General features: G+C 43.2%; 1 protein-coding gene across 1 annotated transcript in view; it reads left to right on the top strand.

Moving 5' to 3' along the window:
- The window catches only part of KNL1 (kinetochore scaffold 1), an 817,310-nt gene that overhangs the window by 490,363 nt on the left and 304,588 nt on the right, over positions 1 to 22,359 (top strand). The window contains 1 exon segment of the mRNA XM_053711756.1: positions 13,809 to 14,299. Within this exon segment, the coding sequence (XP_053567731.1) occupies positions 13,809 to 14,299 (491 nt within the window).

The raw sequence follows: 22,359 nt of genomic DNA, 5'->3' as shown, positions 1-22,359 counted from the left end.
TGGGGCACACCAGAATTGGTTCTGATGGCATCTCGTCAGAATGCCAAACTTCCTTGTTACGGGTCCAGATCAAGGGATCCTCAAGCAGTACTGATAGATGCTCTAGCAGTACCTTGGTCGTTCAACCTGGCTTATGTGTTTCCACCATTTCCTCTCCTTCCTTGTCTGATTGCCAGAATCAAACAGGAGAGAGCTTCGGTGATTTTGATAGCACCTGCGTGGCCACGCAGGACTTGGTATGCAGACCTGGTGGACATGTCATCTCTACTACCGTGGGCACTGCCGCTGAGGCAGGAGCTTCTCATTCAAGGTCCGTTCCAGCATCCAAATCTAGTTTCTCTGCGGCTGACTGCCTGGAGATTGAACGCTTGATTTTATCCAAGCGGGGATTCTCTGAGTCGGTCATAGATACCTTGATTCAGGCTCGAAAGCCTGTCACTAGGAAAATTTATCATAAGATATGGCGTAAATATCTTTATTGGTGTGAATCCAAAGGCTACTCATGGAGTAAGATCAGGATTCCTAGGATTTTGTCCTTTCTCCAAGAAGTATTGGAGAAGGGGTTATCAGCTAGTTCCCTAAAGGGACAGATATCTGCTTTATCAAGTTTACTGCACAAGCGTCTGGAAGATGTTCCAGACGTTCAGTCGTTTTGTCAGGCTTTAGTTAGAATCAAGCCTGTGTTTAAACCTGTTGCTCCGCCATGGAGTTTGAATTTAGTTCTTAAAGTTCTTCAAGGGGTTCCGTTTGAACCTATGCATTCCATAGATATTAAGCTTCTATCTTGGAAAGTTCTGTTTTTAGTTGCTATCTCTTCGGCTCGAAGAGTTTCTGAACTATCTGCATTGCAATGCGACTCGCCTTATCTTGTTTTTCATTCTGATAAGGTGGTTTTGTGTACCAAACCTGGATTCCTTCCTAAGGTTGTTACTAATAAGAATATTAATTAGGAAATTGTTGTTCCTTCCCTGTGTCCTAATCCTTCCTCTAAGAAGGAGCGTCTGTTGCACAACTTGGACGTGGTTCGTGCTTTGAAGTTTTACTTTCAAGCGACCAAACATTTCCGTTAAACAACATCTCTGTTTGTTGTCTATTCTAGAAAACGTAGAGGTCAAAAAGCTACGGCTACCTCTCTTTCTTTTTGGCTGAAAAGCATCATCCTTTTGGCATACGAGACTGCTGGACAGCAGCCTCCTGAAAGAATTACAGCTCACTCTACTAGAGCGGTGGCTTCCACATGGGCTTTTAAAAATGATGCTTCTGTTGAACAGATTTGTAAGGCTGCGACTTCACTTCATACCTTTTCCAAATTTTCCAAATTTGATACTTTTGCTTCTTCGGAGGCTATTTTTGGGAGAAAAGTTCTTCAAGCAGTGGTGCCTTCTGTTTAGGCATCTGTCTTGTCCCTCCCGTTCATCCGTGTCCTGTAGCTTTGGTATTGTATCCCACAAGTAAAGGATGAGTCCGTGGACTCGTCGTATCTTATAGAAGAAAAGTAAATTCATGCTTACCTGATTGATTTCTTCTATGATACGAGTCCACGGCCCGCCCTGTCAATTTAAGACAGATTATATATTTTTTTTATTTAAAACTTCAGTCACCTCTGCACCTTTTAGTTTCTCCTTTTCTCCAACATAGGTGTGTCCGGTCCACGGCGTCATCCTTACTTGTGGGATATTCTCTTCCCCAACAGGAAATGGCAAAGAGCCCAGCAAAGCTGGTCACATGATCCCTCCTAGGCTCCGCCTTCCCCAGTCATTCTCTTTGCCGTTGCACAGGCAACATCTCCACGGAGATGGCTAAGAGTTTTTTGGTGTTTAAATGTAGTTTTTATTCTTCAATCAAGAGTTTGTTATTTTAAAATAGTGCTGGTATGTACTATTTACTCTGAAACAGAAAAGAGATGAAGATTTCTGTTTGTAAGAGGAAAATGATTTTAGCAACCGTTACTAAAATCGATGGCTGTTTCCACACAGGACTGTTGAGATGAATTAACTTCAGTTGGGGGAAACAGTGAGCAGACTTTTGCTGCTTGAGGTATGACACATTTCTAACAAGACTTGGTAATGCTGGAAGCTGTCATTTTCCCTATGGGATCCGGTAAGCCATTTTCTTAGTTTTAAATATAAGAATAAAGGGCTTCACAAGGGCTTTAAAGACTGGTAGACATTTTTCTGGGCTAAAACGATTACTTTATAAGCATATTTAATGGTTTATAACTTTGAAGAGTTATTTTAATCTTGGGAATTATGTTAAAAAAACGGCAGGCACTGTATTGGACACCTTTTTCACTGGGGGCCTTTTCTAGTCATAGGCAGAGCCTCATTTTCGCGCCACTAATGCGTAGTTGTTTTTGAGAAGCAAGGCATGCAGATGCATGTGTGAGGAGCTCAGATCCACTGAAAAAGCTTATTGAAGGCGTCATTTGGTATCGTATTCCCCTCTGGGCTTGGTTGGGTCTCAGCAAAGCAGATACCAGGGACTGTATAGGGGTTAAATGTAAAAACGGCTCCGTTAAGAGTTAAAGCTTTCAAATTTGGTGTGCAATACTTTTAAGGCTTTAAGACACTGTGGTGAAATTTTGGTGAATTTTGAACAATTCCTTCATACTTTTGCACATATTCAGTAATAAAGTGTGTTCAGTTTAAAATTTAAAGTGACAGTAACGGTTTTATTTTAAAACGTTTTTTGTGCTTTGTTATCAAGTTTATGCCTATTAACATGTCTGAACCATCAGATAGACGATGTTCTGTATGTTCGGAAGCCAAGGTTCCTCTCCATTTAAATATATGTGATGAATGTGACAAACAAAGTAGGGACAATGATGCCACTGATAATAATGTTGCCCAAAATGATTCCTTAAGTGAGGGGAGTAAGCATGGTACTGCATCATGGTACTGCATCATCTCCTATGTCTACACCAGTCTTGCCCACTCAGGAGGTCCCTAGTTCATCTAGTGCGCCAATCCTCCTTACTATGCAACAATTAACGGCTGTAATGGATAATTCTATTAAAAACATTTTAGCCAAAATGCCCACTTATCAGCGAAAGCACGACTGCTCTGTTTTAGATACTGAAGAGCATGAGGACGCTGATGATAATGGTTCTGACATGCCCTTACACCAGTCTGAAGGGGCCAAGGAGGTTTTGTCTGAGGGAGAAATTTCAGATTCAGGAAAAATTTCTCAACAAGCTGAACCTGACGTTATTACATTCAAATTTAAATTGGAACATCTCCGCGCTCTGCTTAAGGAGGTGTTATCTACTCTGGATGATTGTGACAATTTGGTCATTCCAGAGAAATTATGTAAGATGGACAAGTTCCTAGAGGTCCCGGTGCCCCCCGAAGCTTTTCCTATACCCAAGCGGGTGGCGGACATTGTAAATAAAGAATGGGAAAGGCCCGGCATACCTTTTGTCCCTCCCCCTATATTTAAGAAATTATTTCCTATGGTCGACCCCAGGAAGGACTTATGGCAGACAGTCCCCAAGGTCGAGGGGGCGGTTTCTACTCTAAACAAACGCACCACTATCCCTATAGAAGATAGTTGTGCTTTCAAAGATCCTATGGATAAAAAATTAGAGGGTTTGCTTAAAAAAATGTTTGTTCAGCAAGGTTACCTTCTACAACCAATTTCATGCATTGTTCCTGTCACTACAGCAGCGTGTTTCTGGTTCGAAGAACTAGAAAAGTCGCTCAATAAAGCATCTTCTTATGAGGAGGTTATGGACAGAGTTCAAGCACTTAAATTGGCTAACTCTTTTACCTTAGACCCCATTTTGCAATTAGCTAGATTAGCGGCGAAAAATTCAGGTTTTGCTATTGTGGCGCGCAGAGCGCTTTGGCTAAAGTCTTGGTCAGCGGATGTGTCCTCCAAGAACAAATTGCTTAACATCCCTTTCAAGGGGAAAACGCTGTTTGGCCCTGACTTGAAAGAGATTATTTCAGACATCACTGGGGGAAAGGGCCACGCCCTTCCTCAGGATAGGTCTTTTAAGGCTAAAAATAAAACAAATTTTCGTCCCTTTCGCAGAAACGGACCAGCCTCAAATTCTACATCCTCTAAGCAAGAGGGTAATTCTTCTCAAACCAAGCCAGCCTGTTGACCGATGCAAAGCTGGAACAAAGGTAAGCAGGCCAAGAAGCCTGCTACCGCTACTAAGACAGCATGAGATGCTGGCCCCCGATCCGGGACCGGATCTGGTGGGGGGGCAGACTCTCTCTCTTCGGTCAGGCTTGGGCAAGAGATGTTCAGGATCCTTGGGCACTAGAAATAGTTTCTCAAGGTTATCTCCTGGAATTCAAGGAACTACCCCCAAGGGGAAGGTTCCACAGGTCTCAATTGTCTTCAGACCAAATAAAAAGACAGGCATTCTTACATTGTGTAGAAGACCTGTTAAAAATGGGAGTGATTCATCCTGTTCCATTAGGAGAACAAGGGATGGGGTTTTACTCCAATCTGTTCATAGTTCCCAAAAAAGAGGGAACATTCAGGCCAATTTTGGATCTCAAGATCCTAAACAAATTTCTCAGGGTTCCCTCGTTCAAAATGGAAACCATTCGGACAATTCTTCCTACCATCCAGGAAGGTCAATTCATGACCACGGTGGATTTAAAGGATGCGTATCTACATATTCCTATCCACAAGGAACATCATCGGTTCCTAAGGTTCGCCTTTCTGGACAAGCATTACCAGTTTGTGGCACTTCCATTCGGATTAGCCACTGCTCCAAGAATTTTCACAAAGGTACTAGGGTCCCTTCTAGCGGTGCTAAGGCCAAGGGGCATTGCAGTAGTACCTTACTTGGACGACATACTGATTCAAGCGTCGTCTCTGCCACAAGCAAAGGCTCATACGGACATTGTCCTAGCCTTTCTCAGATCTCACGGGTGGAAAGTGAACGTAGAAAAAAAGTTCTCTATTCCCGTCAACAAGAGTTCCCTTCTTGGGAACAATAATAGACTCCTTAGAAATGAAGATTTTTCTGACAGAGGCCAGAAAATCAAAACTTCTAAGCTCTTGTCAAGTACTTAATTCTGTTCTTCTTCCTTCCATAGCGCAGTGCATGGAAGTAATAGGTTTGATGGTTGCGGCAATGGACATAGTTCCTTTTGCGCGAATTCATCTAAGACCATTACAACTGTGCATGCTCAGACAGTGGAATAGGGATCATACAGACTTGTCCCCGACGATCCAAGTAGATCAGAGGACCAGAGATTCACTCCGTTGGTGGCTGACCCTGGACAACCTGTCTCAAGGGATGAGCTTCCGCAGACCAGAGTGGGTCATTGTCACGACCGACGCCAGTCTGGTGGGCTGGGGCGCGGTCTGGAAACCCCTGAAAGCTCAGGGTCTATGGTCTCGGGAAGAATCTCTTCTCCCGATAAACATTCTGGAACTGAGAGCGATATTCAATGCTCTCAAGGCTTGGCCTCAACTAGCAAAGGCCAAATTCATAAGGTTTCAATCAGACAACATGACGACTGTTGCATATATCAACCATCAGGGGGGAACAAGGAGTTCCCTGGCGATGGAAGAAGTGACCAAAGTAATTCAATGGGCGGAGATTCACTCCTGCCACTTGTCTGCAATCCACATCCCAGGAGTGGAAAATTGGGAAGCGGATTTTCTGAGTCGTCAGACATTTCATCCGGGGGAGTGGGAACTCCATCCGGAAATCTTTGCCCACATAACTCAATTATGGGGCATTCCAGACATGGATCTGATGGCGTCTCGTCAGAACTTCAAGGTTCCTTGCTACGGGTCCAGATCCAGGGATCCCGAGGCGACTCTAGTAGATGTACTAGTAGCGCCCTGGACCTTCAATCTAGCTTATGTATTCCCACCGTTTCCTCTCATTCCCAGGCTGGTAGCCAGGATCAATCAGGAGAGGGCTTCGGTGATCTTGATAGCTCCTGCGTGGCCACGCAGAACTTGGTATGCAGACCTGGTGAATATGTCATCGGCTCCACCATGGAAGCTACCTTTGAGACGGGACCTTCTTGTTCAAGGTCCGTTCGAACATCCGAATCTGGCCTCACTCCAACTGACTGCTTGGAGATTGAACGCTTGATTTTATCAAAGCGTGGGTTCTCAGATTCTGTCATTGATACTCTTATTCAGGCTAGAAAGCCTGTAACTAGAAAAATTTACCATAACGTATGGAAAAAATATATCTGTTGGTGCGAATCGAAAGGATTCCCATGGAACAAGATAAAAATTCCTAAGATTCTATCCTTTCTACAAGAGGGTTTGGAGAAAGGATTATCTGCAAGTTCTTTGAAGGGACAGATTTCTGCTTTATCTGTTTTACTTCACAAAAAGCTGGCGGCTGTGCCAGATGTTCAAGCTTTTGTTCAGGCTCTGGTTAGAATCAAGCCTGTTTACAAACCTTTGACTCCTCCTTGGAGTCTCAATTTAGTTCTTTCAGTTCTTCAAGTGGTTCCGTTTGAGAAAGTAATTTATCAGGTAAGCATAAATTCTGTTTTTCTTCCTGTACCTTCGGTCGAATGACTGGGGGGTGGAGTCAAGGGAGGAGCTATATAGACAGCTCTGCTGTTGTGCTCTTTGCCACTTCCTGTTAGCAGGAGGATAATATCCCACAAGTAAAGGATGAATCCGTGGACTCGTCGTATCATAGAAGAAATCAATTTATTAGGTAAGCATAAATTTACTTTTTTTTAATAAAGCGTTTGTATTTTTGAATGCAGCCTCTGTCCTTCTTTAGCAGTGTACTTTTATTGGTACCTGTTCTATCTTTTGTACTTTTTAGGCATATTTATATGGGACTGCTAGCACCTTTAAAAAACAGACTAATGTGGATCTAGTGCACCTCTTTTTATATATGTTTCTACTCTTCCCAATATTAAATGTAAGCTGTACTCTTGGGCAATATCTACAGTAATCACATTTACCACATTGATGCCAGCCTATTAGTGATTTTAGAAAATGCCAGGCATCATTTTTAACAGTGTCCTTAATTTTAATTTTCCATCTTTGTAGTTTTTCCATTATATCAGAAGGGGCTACAATTGATTTTTAATTTCTAGCTTTCTTGCATATTACTTTATTGCCACTGATTGCATGACATCTCTTAATATAGGATCATCTCTAAGAATACGCTTATGTTTATTTAAAATACTTTCAATCTTGATTGTATCACAACTAAATCTAGTGGACATACATCCTCTAAATAGAGCCATCCTTTTTTCTTAGCTCCCTTCCATTTATTGAACTGATGAAAAATGTTTTGCTTTTATCCTTATCATGATTCATTTCTTTATTTAATATATCCAGTCTCTTTATTTTATTTACTAGATCTAAACTTTTACCTATTATATCCTTATTAAAACCTTTTTCTGAAAATCTTTCTCTGATGTTTCCCTTTCTCTTATGATGCAGTACTTCTTGATCCAAGAATTGACTTTTGGGTATATTATTGATCCAGTGTTTGTCATAACAGCTATTGGCTTCTAGAAATGTATTTTTTTCTACTTTTTTTGAAGAAGGTTTTCAAGTATCTCTATCTGATATAATTTCAAGGTCTAAAAAGTCGATCTTAGCATGACTACTTTTGTAGTCAAAGATCAGACCCAAATTAATGTTGTTTAAATAACTGAAAAATGTGTCTAATTATATTATATCTTTGGTCCAACTTATGAATACATTGTCAATATTTTCTTCCTAATGGGAAGGAGTCCACAGTCGCATTCATTACTGTTGGGAAAATAAGAACCTGGCCACCAGGAGGAGGCAAAGACACCCCAGCCAAAGACTTAAATACTACTCCCACTTCCCTCATCCCCCAGTCATTCTTTGCCTTTTGTCCCAGGTGGTTATCAGAGAAGTGTCAGAATTTGTTTTGTCTCTTTTGGAGGGTCTTCGCAATGGGACAGGAGTTTTAAGTAGCCCTGTAAGCTTCTCACTGAGGGCCTGGGTGAAAGTTAGAGTCCGGAGATGCAGAGGGAGCTTTCCTTTGCGACACCATCCCGACTCATATTAGCAGCTCCTACAGCAATCGGCGTTGACGAGTTTCGCAGACTGCTTTTTCTCTCAAGTCCATGTCAGGAGCGATGCTACGACCTGTCACACTTAAAGGGCTGTGTTTCTGTTCCACGGCGTAGATTCTGGCAAGATCGTTTCATTTTTTATTACATAATGTTAACACTGAAGTCAGGGTCACAGTGTGGCGCCTTTTATCTTTATAGAATCAAGGGTTAATATCTCCTTAGGGGGATTATTGAACATGGGGGAATAATAATCTTATATGTTTATTTGATTTTATGCTGTTTTATGTGTAAGATGTTATGGACTCTTAGGCTGTTATGGAATATACAGGTTTCACTTTCACTTTGAGAGCCATGCAACTTACAAGCTTGGCACGCTTTCTCTCATAGCAGGGACAGTCCTGCATTGTGCAGTATGTGATTCATTCCCTCCTTCGTGACTATCAGAGAGGAGTCATACATCTCTGTACTGTCTGGGTCATAGGGGATGGTGAGTGCCCCAGCCATTGGGGTATAGAGGTGCCGTTATTTTATTTAAAAAAAAAAAAAGTTTTATCACTCTAGTTCTCCGGTTATTGCACTAGTGATGGCGGATTCGGTTCTTTAGAGGGCACTCCCTCTATTCATAAAAATAAATTCTTGTTTATATGGAGAGTAGGCCCTATTTCCCCCACTCAATTATGTTCCATATGCCCTGATAAAGTGATAATATCAAACATGTTTGATATCACGGAGCCGTCCACCTCTGAGGAGTTGTCGTTCAGTGAGGTGCGTACCCTACATTGTTAACTCTATACACATGCAGTTTTCCCATAGCATTGCTGATCCTCTATCTGGAGGGGGCCTTTTTTCTCTAGACGTTACTGCGCAGTTCAGTCGGTCGTGTCTGCGGCCTTAATGCTTTACCTCGCCCGTTTTAAGCGCAAGCGAAGGGTTACATATTGCACTCCTTCCCAGAGTACATCAAATAATTTTTGGATTTAACTGAGAGGGTTATCCGAGGATTAAGTTCTTTCTGAGACTATAAACTTTCTGGGTCAGAGTCTGCTGCCTCTCAACCTCCAGCTGCGGAGGAACCAGACTTTACTTTTAGCAATTTGCGCTTCTTCTATAGTAAGTTTTGGCGAGTTCAGGGGTTCCAGAGTTCATATTGCCTGATGAACCTTTATTTCCTAAAATGAATAGTTTGAGGACAGGGTGGTGCCTTTCCTTTCCTGCTGTTATCTCGGGTATTCAACCTTGGACTGTACAGTTCCCTGCGGGTGCGACTGTCCCTAAGTGTTGTGCTTTTCGTTACAGAATTGCGTGCCTTCACGGTCTACTCTTCGAATGGCACACCTCATTAGACATGTGGGGATGATGTAATCTCCTGATTGTCCATGTATTGAGATCTTTTCCAGTTTTTTTGGAAATCAGGGCTCCGTTTGGCTGGTCCTGCGGTAGGCCTGTTTCTTTTTGGGCGTTAACCTACGGGTTGCCTTGTATTTTATTTTCATCCGATATGATATCCTGTCTGTTTTCCTTCTTCCCCTCTGAGGGAGGATTTATGCTGTCTGACGGTTAGGACCCAGATTGCAGGCTGGTCCTGTTTGGGTTCAGTTCTGTCTGGTAGCTGTTCAGACACGTGGCGCCGCTCTGCTTGAATGGTCCGGTAGAGGCGCGGAGTGCTCATGTTATCCTCTGTGTTCAACTAAGCATTCTAGAGGACCGGTGGGTCTGTGAGGCAGGAAGGATTGTCTCAGTCCTTGTAGCCTTCAATTTGGATGACTGGGTCAGTGGAATTCTGCTGCTTGTCTTTCTCTCGTGTCTGGGATTGTCAGACCCTAGAGCTCCTCCCCATGTAGTGGAGGGTTGGGGGGCTTGCGCCCTCTTCCTGCCGAGTTGGATGGTTTGGCCTTTTTCTTTTGAGGCCCTGGGAATTGTCCTTCTGGACTTAGTTCTCAGCAGCTAGTATTTTATTGGGTAGTTCAGCTGCCTTGCAGCGGATGGGTTGCAGAATGTGACCAGCTGCAGCTATTGCACATTGACTGTGTACTGGCTAGCTGTTTTTTTATGAGACCTTTTGGTCTTCCTCTGTTGTCTCCATGTGAGTTAGGTCTTCTTTTAGGGACCTGGGTTCCCCTCCGGGATATGGTCGTTCCCTGTTAGGGGCACGGGGCGTAGTCTCCTTGGGCTCTGTTCGGAGCTGGTGATGCTGTGCATCCTTTTCTCTCTATGATTCTATGATTGTATGTAGGTGATGCAGAGACCAGCCTTTGCTCAAGTGATTTTGGCCTCGGGGTATCCCCTTGCTTGTTGTCCTGCGGCTGTTTGAGAGTCTATGGGCCCTAGTGTCGTCATACGACTTTTAACGCCTTAGCTCCTTTGGAGCATTGGACTTTGGCAAGAGGTGGTCTCTTCCTTGGGTCGGGGCTTGCGAGTTATCTCGTTATCAGGATTGATCTGGATATTGCATTGATATCTCCCTGTGGTCGTTTTTTTTTATCAGATGGGGTTTTAAGTTCTCGGATATTGTTTGTTTAAACAATTGGGGGCTCGGTTCTGTTTTTCTCTCTGGTGTTTCCGGTTGCTGAGGCTTCGCTCAGTGTTTTCCTTTGTGGAGTTGTTGCCGGATTTTTTGGCTCTAAGGCTTGTTCGGGGTTCCCCAGTTCCTGGGAACTTGGGCTATGTCCTTTTACTTGGACTAATTGACCTGGTCACGGTTGGCCAGGTTGTCTGAGTGCTGATGCTCATTGGGCTGGACTTACGCCTTTATGGTCGGTTTCCCTTGGTTAGCTTTCTGTGGTAACCTTATGGATTCACTGCTCCACAGGCGAATGGGTTAGCAGTGTCTCTGCTGCAGTTATTGCACATTAAATGTGTGTTAACAAACTAATTCCTTAGGGGGATTCCTTCCAAGTTCATCTGTGTTGGAGATTGATCTCTCCTTTAGCCTGTGACTTTGTGTCTTGTGAGCAGGTGCTCTGCCTTTTTGGCCCCATCATTTTCTTAGGGTGGGGGGGCTTATTCTCCTCCTTATGGAGGTGTGGTCCTTTTTCTAGGGATTCTCTTGGATTCAGGAGGTTGGAACTGAGGGTTAACCTTTCAAAGAGGGGTGTTTTTCTCTGGGTTGTTAAGTTCCATCTGGAGTTTTGCTGGCTCCGTGTCAAGACTATGGTGTGCCTTTTGTTAGATTCCTTTGGGTCTACGGCCTTGTCGTCTGTTTCTAAGGAGTTGGGTTGGCACCTGTGCTCTGTTGGGATGGCTGTGGCCATTCTTCTGCTTGTTTTTGAGTTGGTGTTGGGGTTCTTCTGTTCTCCTGTTTCAGACCTGCCGATGCTTGGGCTGGCCCGACTGGGAGTGGGTTCTGAGATGCGTTGTCATCTTCAGGATCTAAGTTTGCATAGTAGCTAGCTCCCTGGGCTTGCAAGCAGAAGGTCCAGGGTTACCATACACCTCCGGGTTCTGGGTGTAACCTCTCTCTCTCTCTCTTGGGGGTGCAGTGGGCCTCTTTGAGGTTATGTGCTTCTCCTTTTTGGAGCCCTGTGTGTTGGTCTGGCGGCTGTGGACTCTTTCCCATTAGGAAGAAAAAACATAAATTATGCTTACCTGATAATTTCATTTTCTTCCAGGGGAAATTGTCCACAGCCACCCCGTGGGGCATCTTAGTTGTATTCTCCTGGCACCTTTTCACCCTAATATTTCTTCTACTGTTCCTTGTTCCTCAGCAGAATTACTGGGGGATGAGGGAAGTAAGAGGAGTATTTAAACCTTTGGCTGGGTGTCTCTGCCTCCTCCTCCTGGTGGCCAGGTTCTTATTTTCCCAAAAGTATTGAATGCGACTGTAGACTCTCTTCCACGGAAGAAAATGAAATTATCAGGTATGCATAATTTATCTTTTAAAAAAAGTGACCTTCATTAAAATCATGATCGGACCATATCTTTTCATTCTCCCTATATGCTAAAGTGAGATTTACAAAACTGGGGGCAAACCGAGTACCCATAGCTGTACTTCGTAGTTGTCTCCATCCCGTGAGGTGCGTTCCCTACATTCATCTCAGATTACACATGCAGCTTCCCAGTGCAGTTATAATCCTCCTGCTGGAGGGGCCACGTTGCCGCCCGATTTTGCTGTGCAGTTGCCAAGGGCGGTAACTGCGGTCATTAGTGCTTTACCTCACCTGGCCAAGCGAAAGGTTAAACATTGCTATCCTTCCCAGGGGTCATCTACTCCGTTGGATGTATCTGAACCTAGATTATCCGCTGATGCTGAGGATTCCGATATTTCGGAGGCCTAACTCTCTCGGTCGGAATCTGCGGCATCTAAACCTCCGGCTGCGGAGGAACCAGACTTTAGGTTTAGGGTGGAAAATTACGCTTTTTATTAAGAGGTGTTAGCGACTCTAGAGGTTCCGGATTCAAAGTTACCGGAGGAACCTTCTGTTCCTAAGCTGGATAAAGTTTGAGGACAGGGTTGTGCCCCAGACTTTTCTGGTTCCTGTAAAGATGGCGAATATGATTAAGAATGAATGGGAGAGACTTGGATCATCTTTCTCCCCTTCTTCTTCGTTTAAAAAATTGTTCCCAGTTCCAGATTCTCAGCTAGAATTGTGGGGATCTGTCCCTAAAGTGGATGGAGCTATCTCCACGCTCGCTAAACGCACCACTATCCCGCTTGAGGATAGTTCGTCGTTTAAGGAACCCATGATTAAAAAATTGGAGACCCTGTTAAGAAAGATGTTTCAGCACATGGGGTTCATTTTCTTCATAAATGGAAAGAGTCTACAGTTTCATTCATTACTTTTGGGAACTAAGAACCTGGCCACCAGGAGGAGGCAAAGACACCCCAGCCAAAGGCTTAAATACTCCTCCCACTTACCTCATCCCCGAGTCATTCTTTTCCTTTCGTCCCAGGAGGTTGGCAGAGAAGTGTCAGAATTTATTTTGTCTCATATGAAGGCCCCCGAGGCAGAACATACAGTGATCTGAGATGTCATCGCAGAAAATGCAGGATGTCTGCAGTAAGAACAGGACACATGCAGGAACTGTTACTGCTTTAACTTTTCAGTGCTGCTCCACTTTTCTCTTGAAACAGAGCTGTGTTCTGGCTGCATTGTGTAAGTTTTCCTTAATACAGTGCATCCACAGCAAAGTGCTGTTTGAAGTGAACAGTGAAATATCCAGGAGAGCTACAAAGCAGCAGAGCATTGATTGTTGACTGGTTCCCAGATTTTTTCAAGCCCACCACCTAGCCTTTTTTTCTGAATGTAAGACATTCTTATGAGCAATAAAAAAAAATTATTACTACATTTCTATGTTAGACTAAGAGAAAAGGAAACCAATTTATTCAAGAGACATTTTACAATTTGTTTGTCTGCAGCTAATTTGCAATCCAATATTCAACTGCTGCAATATATTATAAAACTTTTAAAATTACTTTATTCTCCAGTTATTCAACACACTGCAGTTGAACTGCTTTAGTGTAACTGCCTAATTTAAAATTGAATTATATTTAAAAATAACCTACATCAAATCTCATTGCAGAAAGTGAAAAAAGTTCTGCCTCTGGGATGAAGGGTAGTACTCTTCGACATAGGACAGGAGTTTTAAGTAATCCTATCAGTCTCTCAGTGAGGGCTTGGATGAAAGTTAAAGTCCGGAGATGCAGGGAGAGTCTTTCTTCAAAACCATCCCGACTCATGTTAAAAGCTCCTCAAGCGGGGGGGACGGAGCCAGCAACTAACCGAGAGAGATGTGTCTAAAAGAGCTCCTGCAATAATTTCTTTAATATTATGGTGGATTGGGACTAATCCTCCGCAGTTTACCCCAAAACCTATCTTAACTTCTGCAGGACACTTTCTCCTCCATTTGAATTATCGCTGCGGCAGACACAGTGCTTGATCACCCGTGCCAACCGGGAAAGAACTTGGCCTTTGCGGCCTGCACACGTCATGGTGCCTAAGGATAAGGAACCCTGGTCAGACATATATGCAGCTCTGCAGGATTTCAGTTTACAGATGTCGACCAGGTTTGCTGACATATCTAATCACCTCAGATCTACTGCAACACAGTCTGAACATACGGAGCAGGATGAGATGGAAAACGTCACTATGCCGACTCCCGCAGATCGGCCCTGTAAGCAATGGAAGTGGCTACCAAGCTCTATGTCAGACGTGCCTGAGTCTCCCGATATCCTTATTGACCACCCCCAGCCCAGCAATAGCCCGACTCAGAGGGACGCGGCAGGCACTTTGGATCGAAACTCCGTTCACTTGTCAGTAAAGAGAGAGCTCCGTGTAAATACTAGGCAGGTAAACATGTCTCTTGAAGCTAGGAGCCGCAAATTATCCTTATTGCTGCCCGCCTACAGCCATCTAAGTTGCGACCTTGCACGTAAGCCTCAGAGAGGTGCCTTCACTGAGCCACTTAACATAACTGAGACTTTACAGAGGTACCGTCCTATAAGCTATAATCAAGACCTGACGGATTACCTTTCTCTGCGGGGTTGTGACCGGAATGCCTTCCATACTGTACCTGGGATAGATCCACAGAAGGGGATACTGTATGAGCCATGCAGGAGGGACTTTCTACTTCATTTCACAGTACTTTTAGACCCTTTTGATCCGGGTGGCTCACACTGCTGTATCTTGCAGGGGAGTTGGAGCTCTCGGTGCATAAGAGCTTATCGATAGATGTCGCTCTGAATGCCTGTTCAGCAGAAGGCAACAAAATTTGTGTTATATGCAGCTGACTGGGACACTCTGAGGGCTGCTTATGGTTGATCCCTGATTGATATCACAACATCTTAATAAAACACTCTCCCCATGCTCTATACTACTTATTAAAGCTTCCAAGTGAGTCACTGAGTCTATTGTGAGATCCCGGGCTCAGATGGCATCCAGAAAGGAACTCTGTTACCTTTTATTGCTTTTCAATACATGCTATGTTTCAAGTTATTATGTTCAGTTTTTCTACATGCACAGCTAACGTAGAGTTTTACAGAGTATGTCTTATACCTGCCTAGTATAGTTCTTGGTTTATCCTTTTTCTGCAGTTGGCGTCTATTGCGTTACATCCCTGCAGTGTCTAATGCTTGAATTCACAGCATGCATAGTGAGTTCCTTGTTAAAAGCCAGTCTAGCTGTCTAAATTGCTATTTTTTATATATTACTATATCCTGACCCTAAGGAACGTTCCAGCATTAAGGTTGTCTTTATTTGCTGCAGTATTTCACGCCCTAACTTATAAGATTATTCTCACATAGGCTTGAAATACTTTTAGCTAAATATATACCATGTTCTCTTGGTGCTTTAATGTCTCTAATCTGAAAGAAAGTACCACATCTCTCAGTTTTTCTCTATTATTTATATGCAACGCTGCTCTCCCACCAGGTTATGGCAGCTTTAAGTTACATGTTGTATTAACTGCTTCTACCAATGCCGCCAGATATAGCTAATTTTCCCTTGCTTTGATATGCCTCTGCTTATTGAATTAATGTCACACTGATAAAGGCTGCTTGTCTCTAAAGTTACACATATAGCCCAGTAGTTGTGATCTTATATACGTGCTGATGATAGCTGATTTAGCACGATTCTATAATAATGTTAACAAGTTTTACTATATCATATTCTGTGTGTTATACTCTGCAATAGCCTATCACTACTTGTTATCTTAGCATATCCGTGTATGTTTTTTGAGGCCTTTTACAGGTATACCCCGCTCATACAGCGGGTTAGGGACCGGAGCCCCGCTGTAAAGTGAAAACCGCCTTAAAGTGAAACAAGGCAGTTTTAGCTTTCTTTTCAGTGTTTAAAATCCTGAAAACATGTTTGAACTAACATATATTAGGGGTGCAATAGTGCTATGTTTAGTTTAACACTAGCACAGCAAGTATTCAATTAGTATTCAATAAATACTGTACCTGTAAAATTGTGACAATTACTGTAGTAAAATTTGCCAGACTATAGCACTGAGACACAGATTGCACTGTAATGTCGTAAACAGAGTGAACTAAGCATAACAAAATGGTGCCAGTCACTTTTCTAGCAATCTCACGATGTTTATAGCACTGTTTCAAAATCCTTGGAGGTTGAACTTCAACTCCACAAAGCGCTGTATTAGCGAATCGCTGTAAAGTGAAGCGCTGTAAAGTGAGGTATACCTGTATATCCAAATTCAAAGGAGTAGTTAAAGATGTTCTTGCCCATTCATGAGCATAGCTGCTTTGCCCTCACTAACGTATCTCTAGTGTCACATAGATATCATCTGGAGAGTCTGTTGCACTAGGAGAGATTTAGTTCCCTCTCTCAGTAATTTTTCTTACTGCCTAGTAAAGTTGGTACATATATTAAAACTATTAACATACAGTTCAATAAGCTGGGACATCTTAAGGGGAGTTATTTCTACTGCCAGCAACATACTAGTTCATAAATTAATAACAGCAACTGGGTAACAAGTTCAAAACCTGTTCTATATTGTGTCCAATAGTTATTGTTGTTCATATTGGTGTATGTGACTTTTTTTTTTACCTAAATGTTGTGTTATCTTTATATTATTTGTTACTGTCTATCATCTGTGACTGTATGACTCTCATCCCTAATTTATCTATGCTCCTGCTTACATTACTAGCACATAATAGTGGTCTTGGTTGAACCTCTCTCCTCCCTTTCCCGCTGGTACTTAATGCCTGCGGGTCATATCCCTTCTCCTTTTCCCAACATCGCCTATAGGTGGCACTCCCCTAGGAGAGGGGTTCACCCAGAGGTTCCCCAGGTCCCCCAGATTCCAACTACACTACCGTCCCTCCTCCACTTGATAATATATTATATGTTTTCAGGCTCCCTCTATAGGAGTACAAGGGTTTAGATGAGTGTGATTTTGTTTATATTAAGTAATAATACTCTAGTCCCACCTAAACTTTGCTCCTGGTGAAGACATACTAACTGGCTCCGCCCTCCACCTCCCCCCCCCCCCACCCTATTATATTCTGAGCGGCTCTTGCCCGCTGCATCCCCCTTCCCCATATAACTATAGAGTTACCTCCTCCCTAGTCTTACCCTTATCTGAATAGATACCTTATTTCTCTTTGTATATAGCTAGGAGAGGAGCATTTTTGCTTATATTACATTTGTTATACTCTAAAACAAACCTGAAGTCTCTTTATGTGATAGCCCACATTTTATGGAAATGTTTGAGATACTAGAATACATTGTCTCCTAATTATGCTCTGTATACATTGTTTTGTGAATGTTTTGAGACATACCCTATACTCTGTATTGGTTTATGACTTCAATAAAAAAATATTTAAAAAAAAAAAAAAAAGCTCCTCAAGCAATCGGCGTTGTCGAACTTCGCTCCGCTGCCTGCTTTCTTCTCTCAAGTCCATGGCGGAGGCGATGCTACTATCCATCACACTTGAAGGGCCGTCTTCCTGTTCCACGGCATAGATTCCGGTAAGATCGTTTAATTTACTTTCGGCATGATTGTTTTGTTTTACAAATGTTTTCCCGAGAGTTTACCTCCTTGCGGGACTAACTTAACATAAGGGTCTCAGTAAGGCGCCTTTTGTATCTTGGAATCAAGGGTAATATCTCCTGAGGGGCGTTATTGAATAGGGGGGTTCTTAATCATGTTTGTTATGTGATTCGACCTGCTTATGCGTAGTGTTACTTAGGCTCATGACTTGTGGAACATAACAACCGTCAGAAGTGATGTGGCTTTTACGCTTTTATCCGGACTGTGCGGTTCACCTTGTGACCGGGCATGGTCACGTTTTTGACTCTGCATTTCTGCATTCCTAGCCCTGTGGCAACGGAGAAATTCGGATCTGCTGGTATAGGGCTCTTAGAAAGTGGTAAGGAGTGCCCCAGGCGTTGTGGGTGTCAGGTGCCGTTTAAGTTTTGGGTTCAAATCTCGTATCAATATCCTAGCTATGGAGGAGTCTGATTCAGTGGAGACGGACTTCTCTGCTTTATTTTCTACTCTGTGCGCAGAATGCGTATTGCCCCGGATTATACTAGCCTATCAGTTATGTTCCGTATTAGAGTGCTCAATTCCTCGGGAATGGGGAATTAAGGAGTTGCTGAGCCATCCCCCTCTGGGGCCTCTGTCCTCCGAGTGGTGAGTTCCCTTCCACCATCGCTTACTACGCATGCAGGTATCACAAAATTTGCTTCCCCTTCTCTGGAAGGTAGCTTCTTCCCACCAGGGGTTTCGGCACAATGTTGCAAGTCCATAATTTTGGCTCTAGCGCGAATGCAACTTCCAGATGTTGGTTTTGGATACTGTTCGTGTTCCGTCATCCAGGGCTCTTCAGGCATAAGTTGGCCAGTTCAGCTCTCTGGGGGAACAACTGTCCCTGAGGCTTCGGGGGGTCAGCCTTCGAGGCCGGAGTTGTACTTCGCTCCGGCGGGGGTATGCTGCAATTTTTGGTATAGACTGACTAGCCTTCGTGTTCTTTTGAGGCACGCTTTGGCCTTGTTGGAAGATCCCATATTTATTGGATCTGAGACTTCTCAGTCTGCTTCTTCGATTAGCTTGCAGAAATAGACATAAGGGGATGAAGTAATCTTCTTCTTTTTTCAATATGAGCTTGGTAGAACAAGGGCCCTGTTGGGCGTTCCTGCGGGTTCGTCTGTTCTACTTAGGCGATAAACCTGCGGGTTGCCTCATCCTTTATTTTATATGAATAACGCTCATATTTTGTTTCCTTCAGGAAATTTGTCTGGAATCGATACTCACGTTTGATGGCACTGTTACTTCTAAGGAAGTTTGTTAAGGATGTGTTAAGTCCTATGTTTGTCTACTGTTTTCCCTCTCACGGGTGGATTCTATACGGCCTTGACAGAAACAGTCCTTCTGTCCTGAGGCCTAATTCAGACACGTGGCACCTGTTCTGCCTGGCTGGTCCGGTTGGACGCTGAGTGCCTCACATATTATTGTGTAATTCTTGTTCTCTTTTACAAGTTTTAGTTTATTCTAAATGGACCTGAGGGTTCGTGAGGCTTGGGGGAGATTGGTTCAGTCCTCATTCACCTCTCTAGCTGGCCAATGTCGGCGAGGTAGCTCAGTTGGTAAAATGCCCTGACTACTAGGCCTGTTTAAAGACCCTAGGGTCTCAGGTTCTATCCCGGCAGGATAGATTGCCCTTCATCCTTCTGACGATACATTGAGTACCATTCAGATTGGGTAATTATCACAACTTTTACTATTCAGCTGCCGATTTGGTTCATCTGAGAGCTTTGTGGCCCACTGGAAGAAGGGCGCTATATAAATACTAGTTTGACTCTCTCATGATTCCGTCTTTATGTCGGGATGTGGGGTATTCCTTGCCGCATGGGTTGGAGGTTGGGAGGATTTCAGACTTCCTTGCCGCCGGTTTGGGCGGTCATGCCTTTGTGGCTCCTGGATTTGTCCTTTATTTGGATTTTTCCTTTTGAATTTCTCCTTTCCTTTTGGTTAGGGTCAATAATTTTTTCCATAAACATCTTGCTTCCAGATCTAAGATGATTCAAGCTTCTCTATGCCTATGTCTCTCTTCAATCCTTAGCCAGTCTTTCTGTGGCACGGTACATGGAAGTACTTGATCTCATGGTAGCCTTAATGAATTTTAGGAATGGCAATCGTTCTAGACAACCATACAAGAGAATCTCTCTCTTGATGGCTCCGTCAAGGTCATTTGGCCATAGGCAGGTGTTTTTTGAGAATTGTGGGAGTTTGTGTCAGATACCAGCCTCTCCGGCTGAGTTGCTGTCTGGGGTTCTTAAGATGATATCCCAGTTGCTGGAGGAATCTCTTTTTATATTTGAGAGCAATTGTCAATGCTCTGGTAGTGTGGTCTTATCTGAGTTCCGTCCGGTTTATCAGTTTCAATCTGATAATGTATCAGTAGATTTAGCTTCCATCAGGGAGGATTAGGGAGTTCCTTAGATATGAAGGAAGCCTATTGCATCCTTCACTGGGTGAAAATCCTCTATTGTCTTTTTTTCAGTCCGGCATATCTGTTCCTTTCATCCATCAATCAGTAGCGGGCCTCTGTGATCCTAATTGCTCCAGCTTCTTCTCACAGGTCTTGGTTTGCAGATCTCAAGAAGATATCTTCCTTCCCTTTGTGGAGGTTACCTTTGAGGGTGGATCCTCTACTTCAAGGTCTGTTCCTTCATTAATTAGTTTCTCTGAAGACATCCTCCAGTGACCAGACAGAGCTAACTGGACTCTGAACCAGGAGTCCCTGGTTTAATCCCAGGCAGAGCCTAGCAAGGGAGTTTTCCAGCGGCGTCCTCATTGAGCAGTTTGCTTTAAAAAGATGTTTGCATGAAGTTTAATCTCTTAGCCCTGTCTAAAAGTGAAGTTTCAAATAAGGGTTGTTCATAAGTATGTGTGGCCTGTTGTATCATAATGTCCACACCTATCTCTCCTGGTGCAGTCAAGGGGTTTCTCTTGGCTCTTTGTGAGAGTTTCTCACATTCTTTTGTTTCTCCAAGAATGTTTGGAGAATGGAGTTTCTTAAAGGGAATGATGGTGCCCTTTAGGTTTTGCTACTTAAGCTATTTTTTTGGATGATCATTCTTTATTCAGGTCCTGGTAAGAATCGGGCCTGTTTTTATATCAGTTGTTTCTCCTTGAAGCCTTACTTTAGTTCTTTGTGCTCTCAGGGGCTCTGTTTACGCCTATGCTTTCATGGGATTTTAAACTTTTTTCTTGGAAAGTTTTGTTTTTGTTGCCACCTGCCTTACAGGTGACCCCCTTGTCTTATTTTACATGCAGATAAGTCGGTTTCTTGGTTCAAGAAATCCAAGTTGGTTTCTGACCGCAGTCCAATCATCGTTTCTTCCTTCTGTCCTAAACTTTCCAGAAGGAAAACGTCTTCTAATTAACCTGGATGTGGTACGTGCCTTCAAGTTCTATCTCCGGGCTACAAAGGATTTTAGGCAGTCTTCTTCCTTGTCTGTGGTGTACGCGCCATGGTTCAAGAGCTACTGCATGAGGAGAGTTTTACGGTTCACTCTACCCATGCTGTTTCTTCTTCCTGGACTTTACAGAATAAGCTTCCATGGAACGAATACATAAGGCGCTTCTTGATCCTTTTTGAATACTTTTTCTCATTTTCCAAGTTTTATGTTTTTTGCCTCAGCTGAGGCTTTTCTTTTGGGAGAAAGGTGCTTCTAGTGGTGGTGCCTTCAGTTTAGGTCCGCCTGCCTTTAGTTCTCCCTCCCTGTCCATTCTGTGTCCTCTCTGGCTTGGGTATTGGTTTCCCAACAGTAATGAATGGAATCGTGGACTCTCCATGCCATTGAAACGAAAACAATATTTATGCTTACCTGATAAATTATTTTCTTTCCTGGCATGGAGAGTCCACGACCCTCCCTTATTTGCTTTTTCGGCGGCTTTTAATTTTTTTAATCTTCAGGCACCTACAGTAATATACCCTTCCTTTCCTTTATTTCCTCGGCTGAATGACTGGGGGAGTATGGGTAGTGGGAGGATACTTAAGCTCTGACTGGGGTGTCTGCCTCCTCCTGGTGACCAGGAAGTGAATTCCCAACAGTAATGAACAGAATCGTGGACTCTCCATGCCAGGAAAGAAAATAATTTATCAGGTAATCATAATTTTTTTTTGTTTGTTTCAAATGTATTTCTTATAGGATCTTAACTGTTTAATAATGCGAAATATAATTGTAGAAGAAGCAAGAGCCTTTCACTCATATGCTTTGTCATTTGTGCAGATAAATGTTGCAGCAGTGAATATCATATTATTAAATGACTTGATTTGGGATTGTCATTTTCAAAAGTAAAATATTTTATTTCTTTTGTAATATAATAGTTCATAGGGTCCATAACATGTGGGAAATACTTCCCACCACTATTAGGGAATTATATCCCACATGTTATCAGGTAAGCAAAAATGTTGTTTTTGTGGTATGTCCCTAATTCACTAAATAAATTACCATCTTAATGGGAGGAGGGTCCATTGCTTTATTCACTACTTGTGGGAATTAAGAACCTGGCCACCAGGAGGAGGCAAAGACACTCCAGCCAAAGGCTTAAATACCTCCCCTCATCCCCCAGTCATTGTTTGCCTTTCGTCACAGGAGGTTGTCAGAGAAGTGTCGGAAGATTCGGAGTAGTCTTTAATGGAAGATAGTACTCTTCGAAATGGGACTGGAGTTTTAAGTAGTCCTGTCAGCCTCTCAGTGAGAGCATGGGTAAATGTTAGAGTCCGGAGATGCAGGGAGTCTTTCTGCGAAACCATCCCGACTCATATTAACAGTTTCATAAGCAATCAGCGTTAATGAGTTTCGCTGCCTGCTTTTCTGCTCTCGAGTCCATGTCAGGAGCGATGCTAATACCCTGTCACACTTGAAAGGCTGTG

This window comes from Bombina bombina, chromosome 1 (assembly GCF_027579735.1).
Source record: "Bombina bombina isolate aBomBom1 chromosome 1, aBomBom1.pri, whole genome shotgun sequence".
Taxonomy (NCBI): Eukaryota; Metazoa; Chordata; class Amphibia; order Anura; family Bombinatoridae; genus Bombina; species Bombina bombina.
This window is presented reverse-complemented; position numbering and strand designations above follow the sequence as displayed.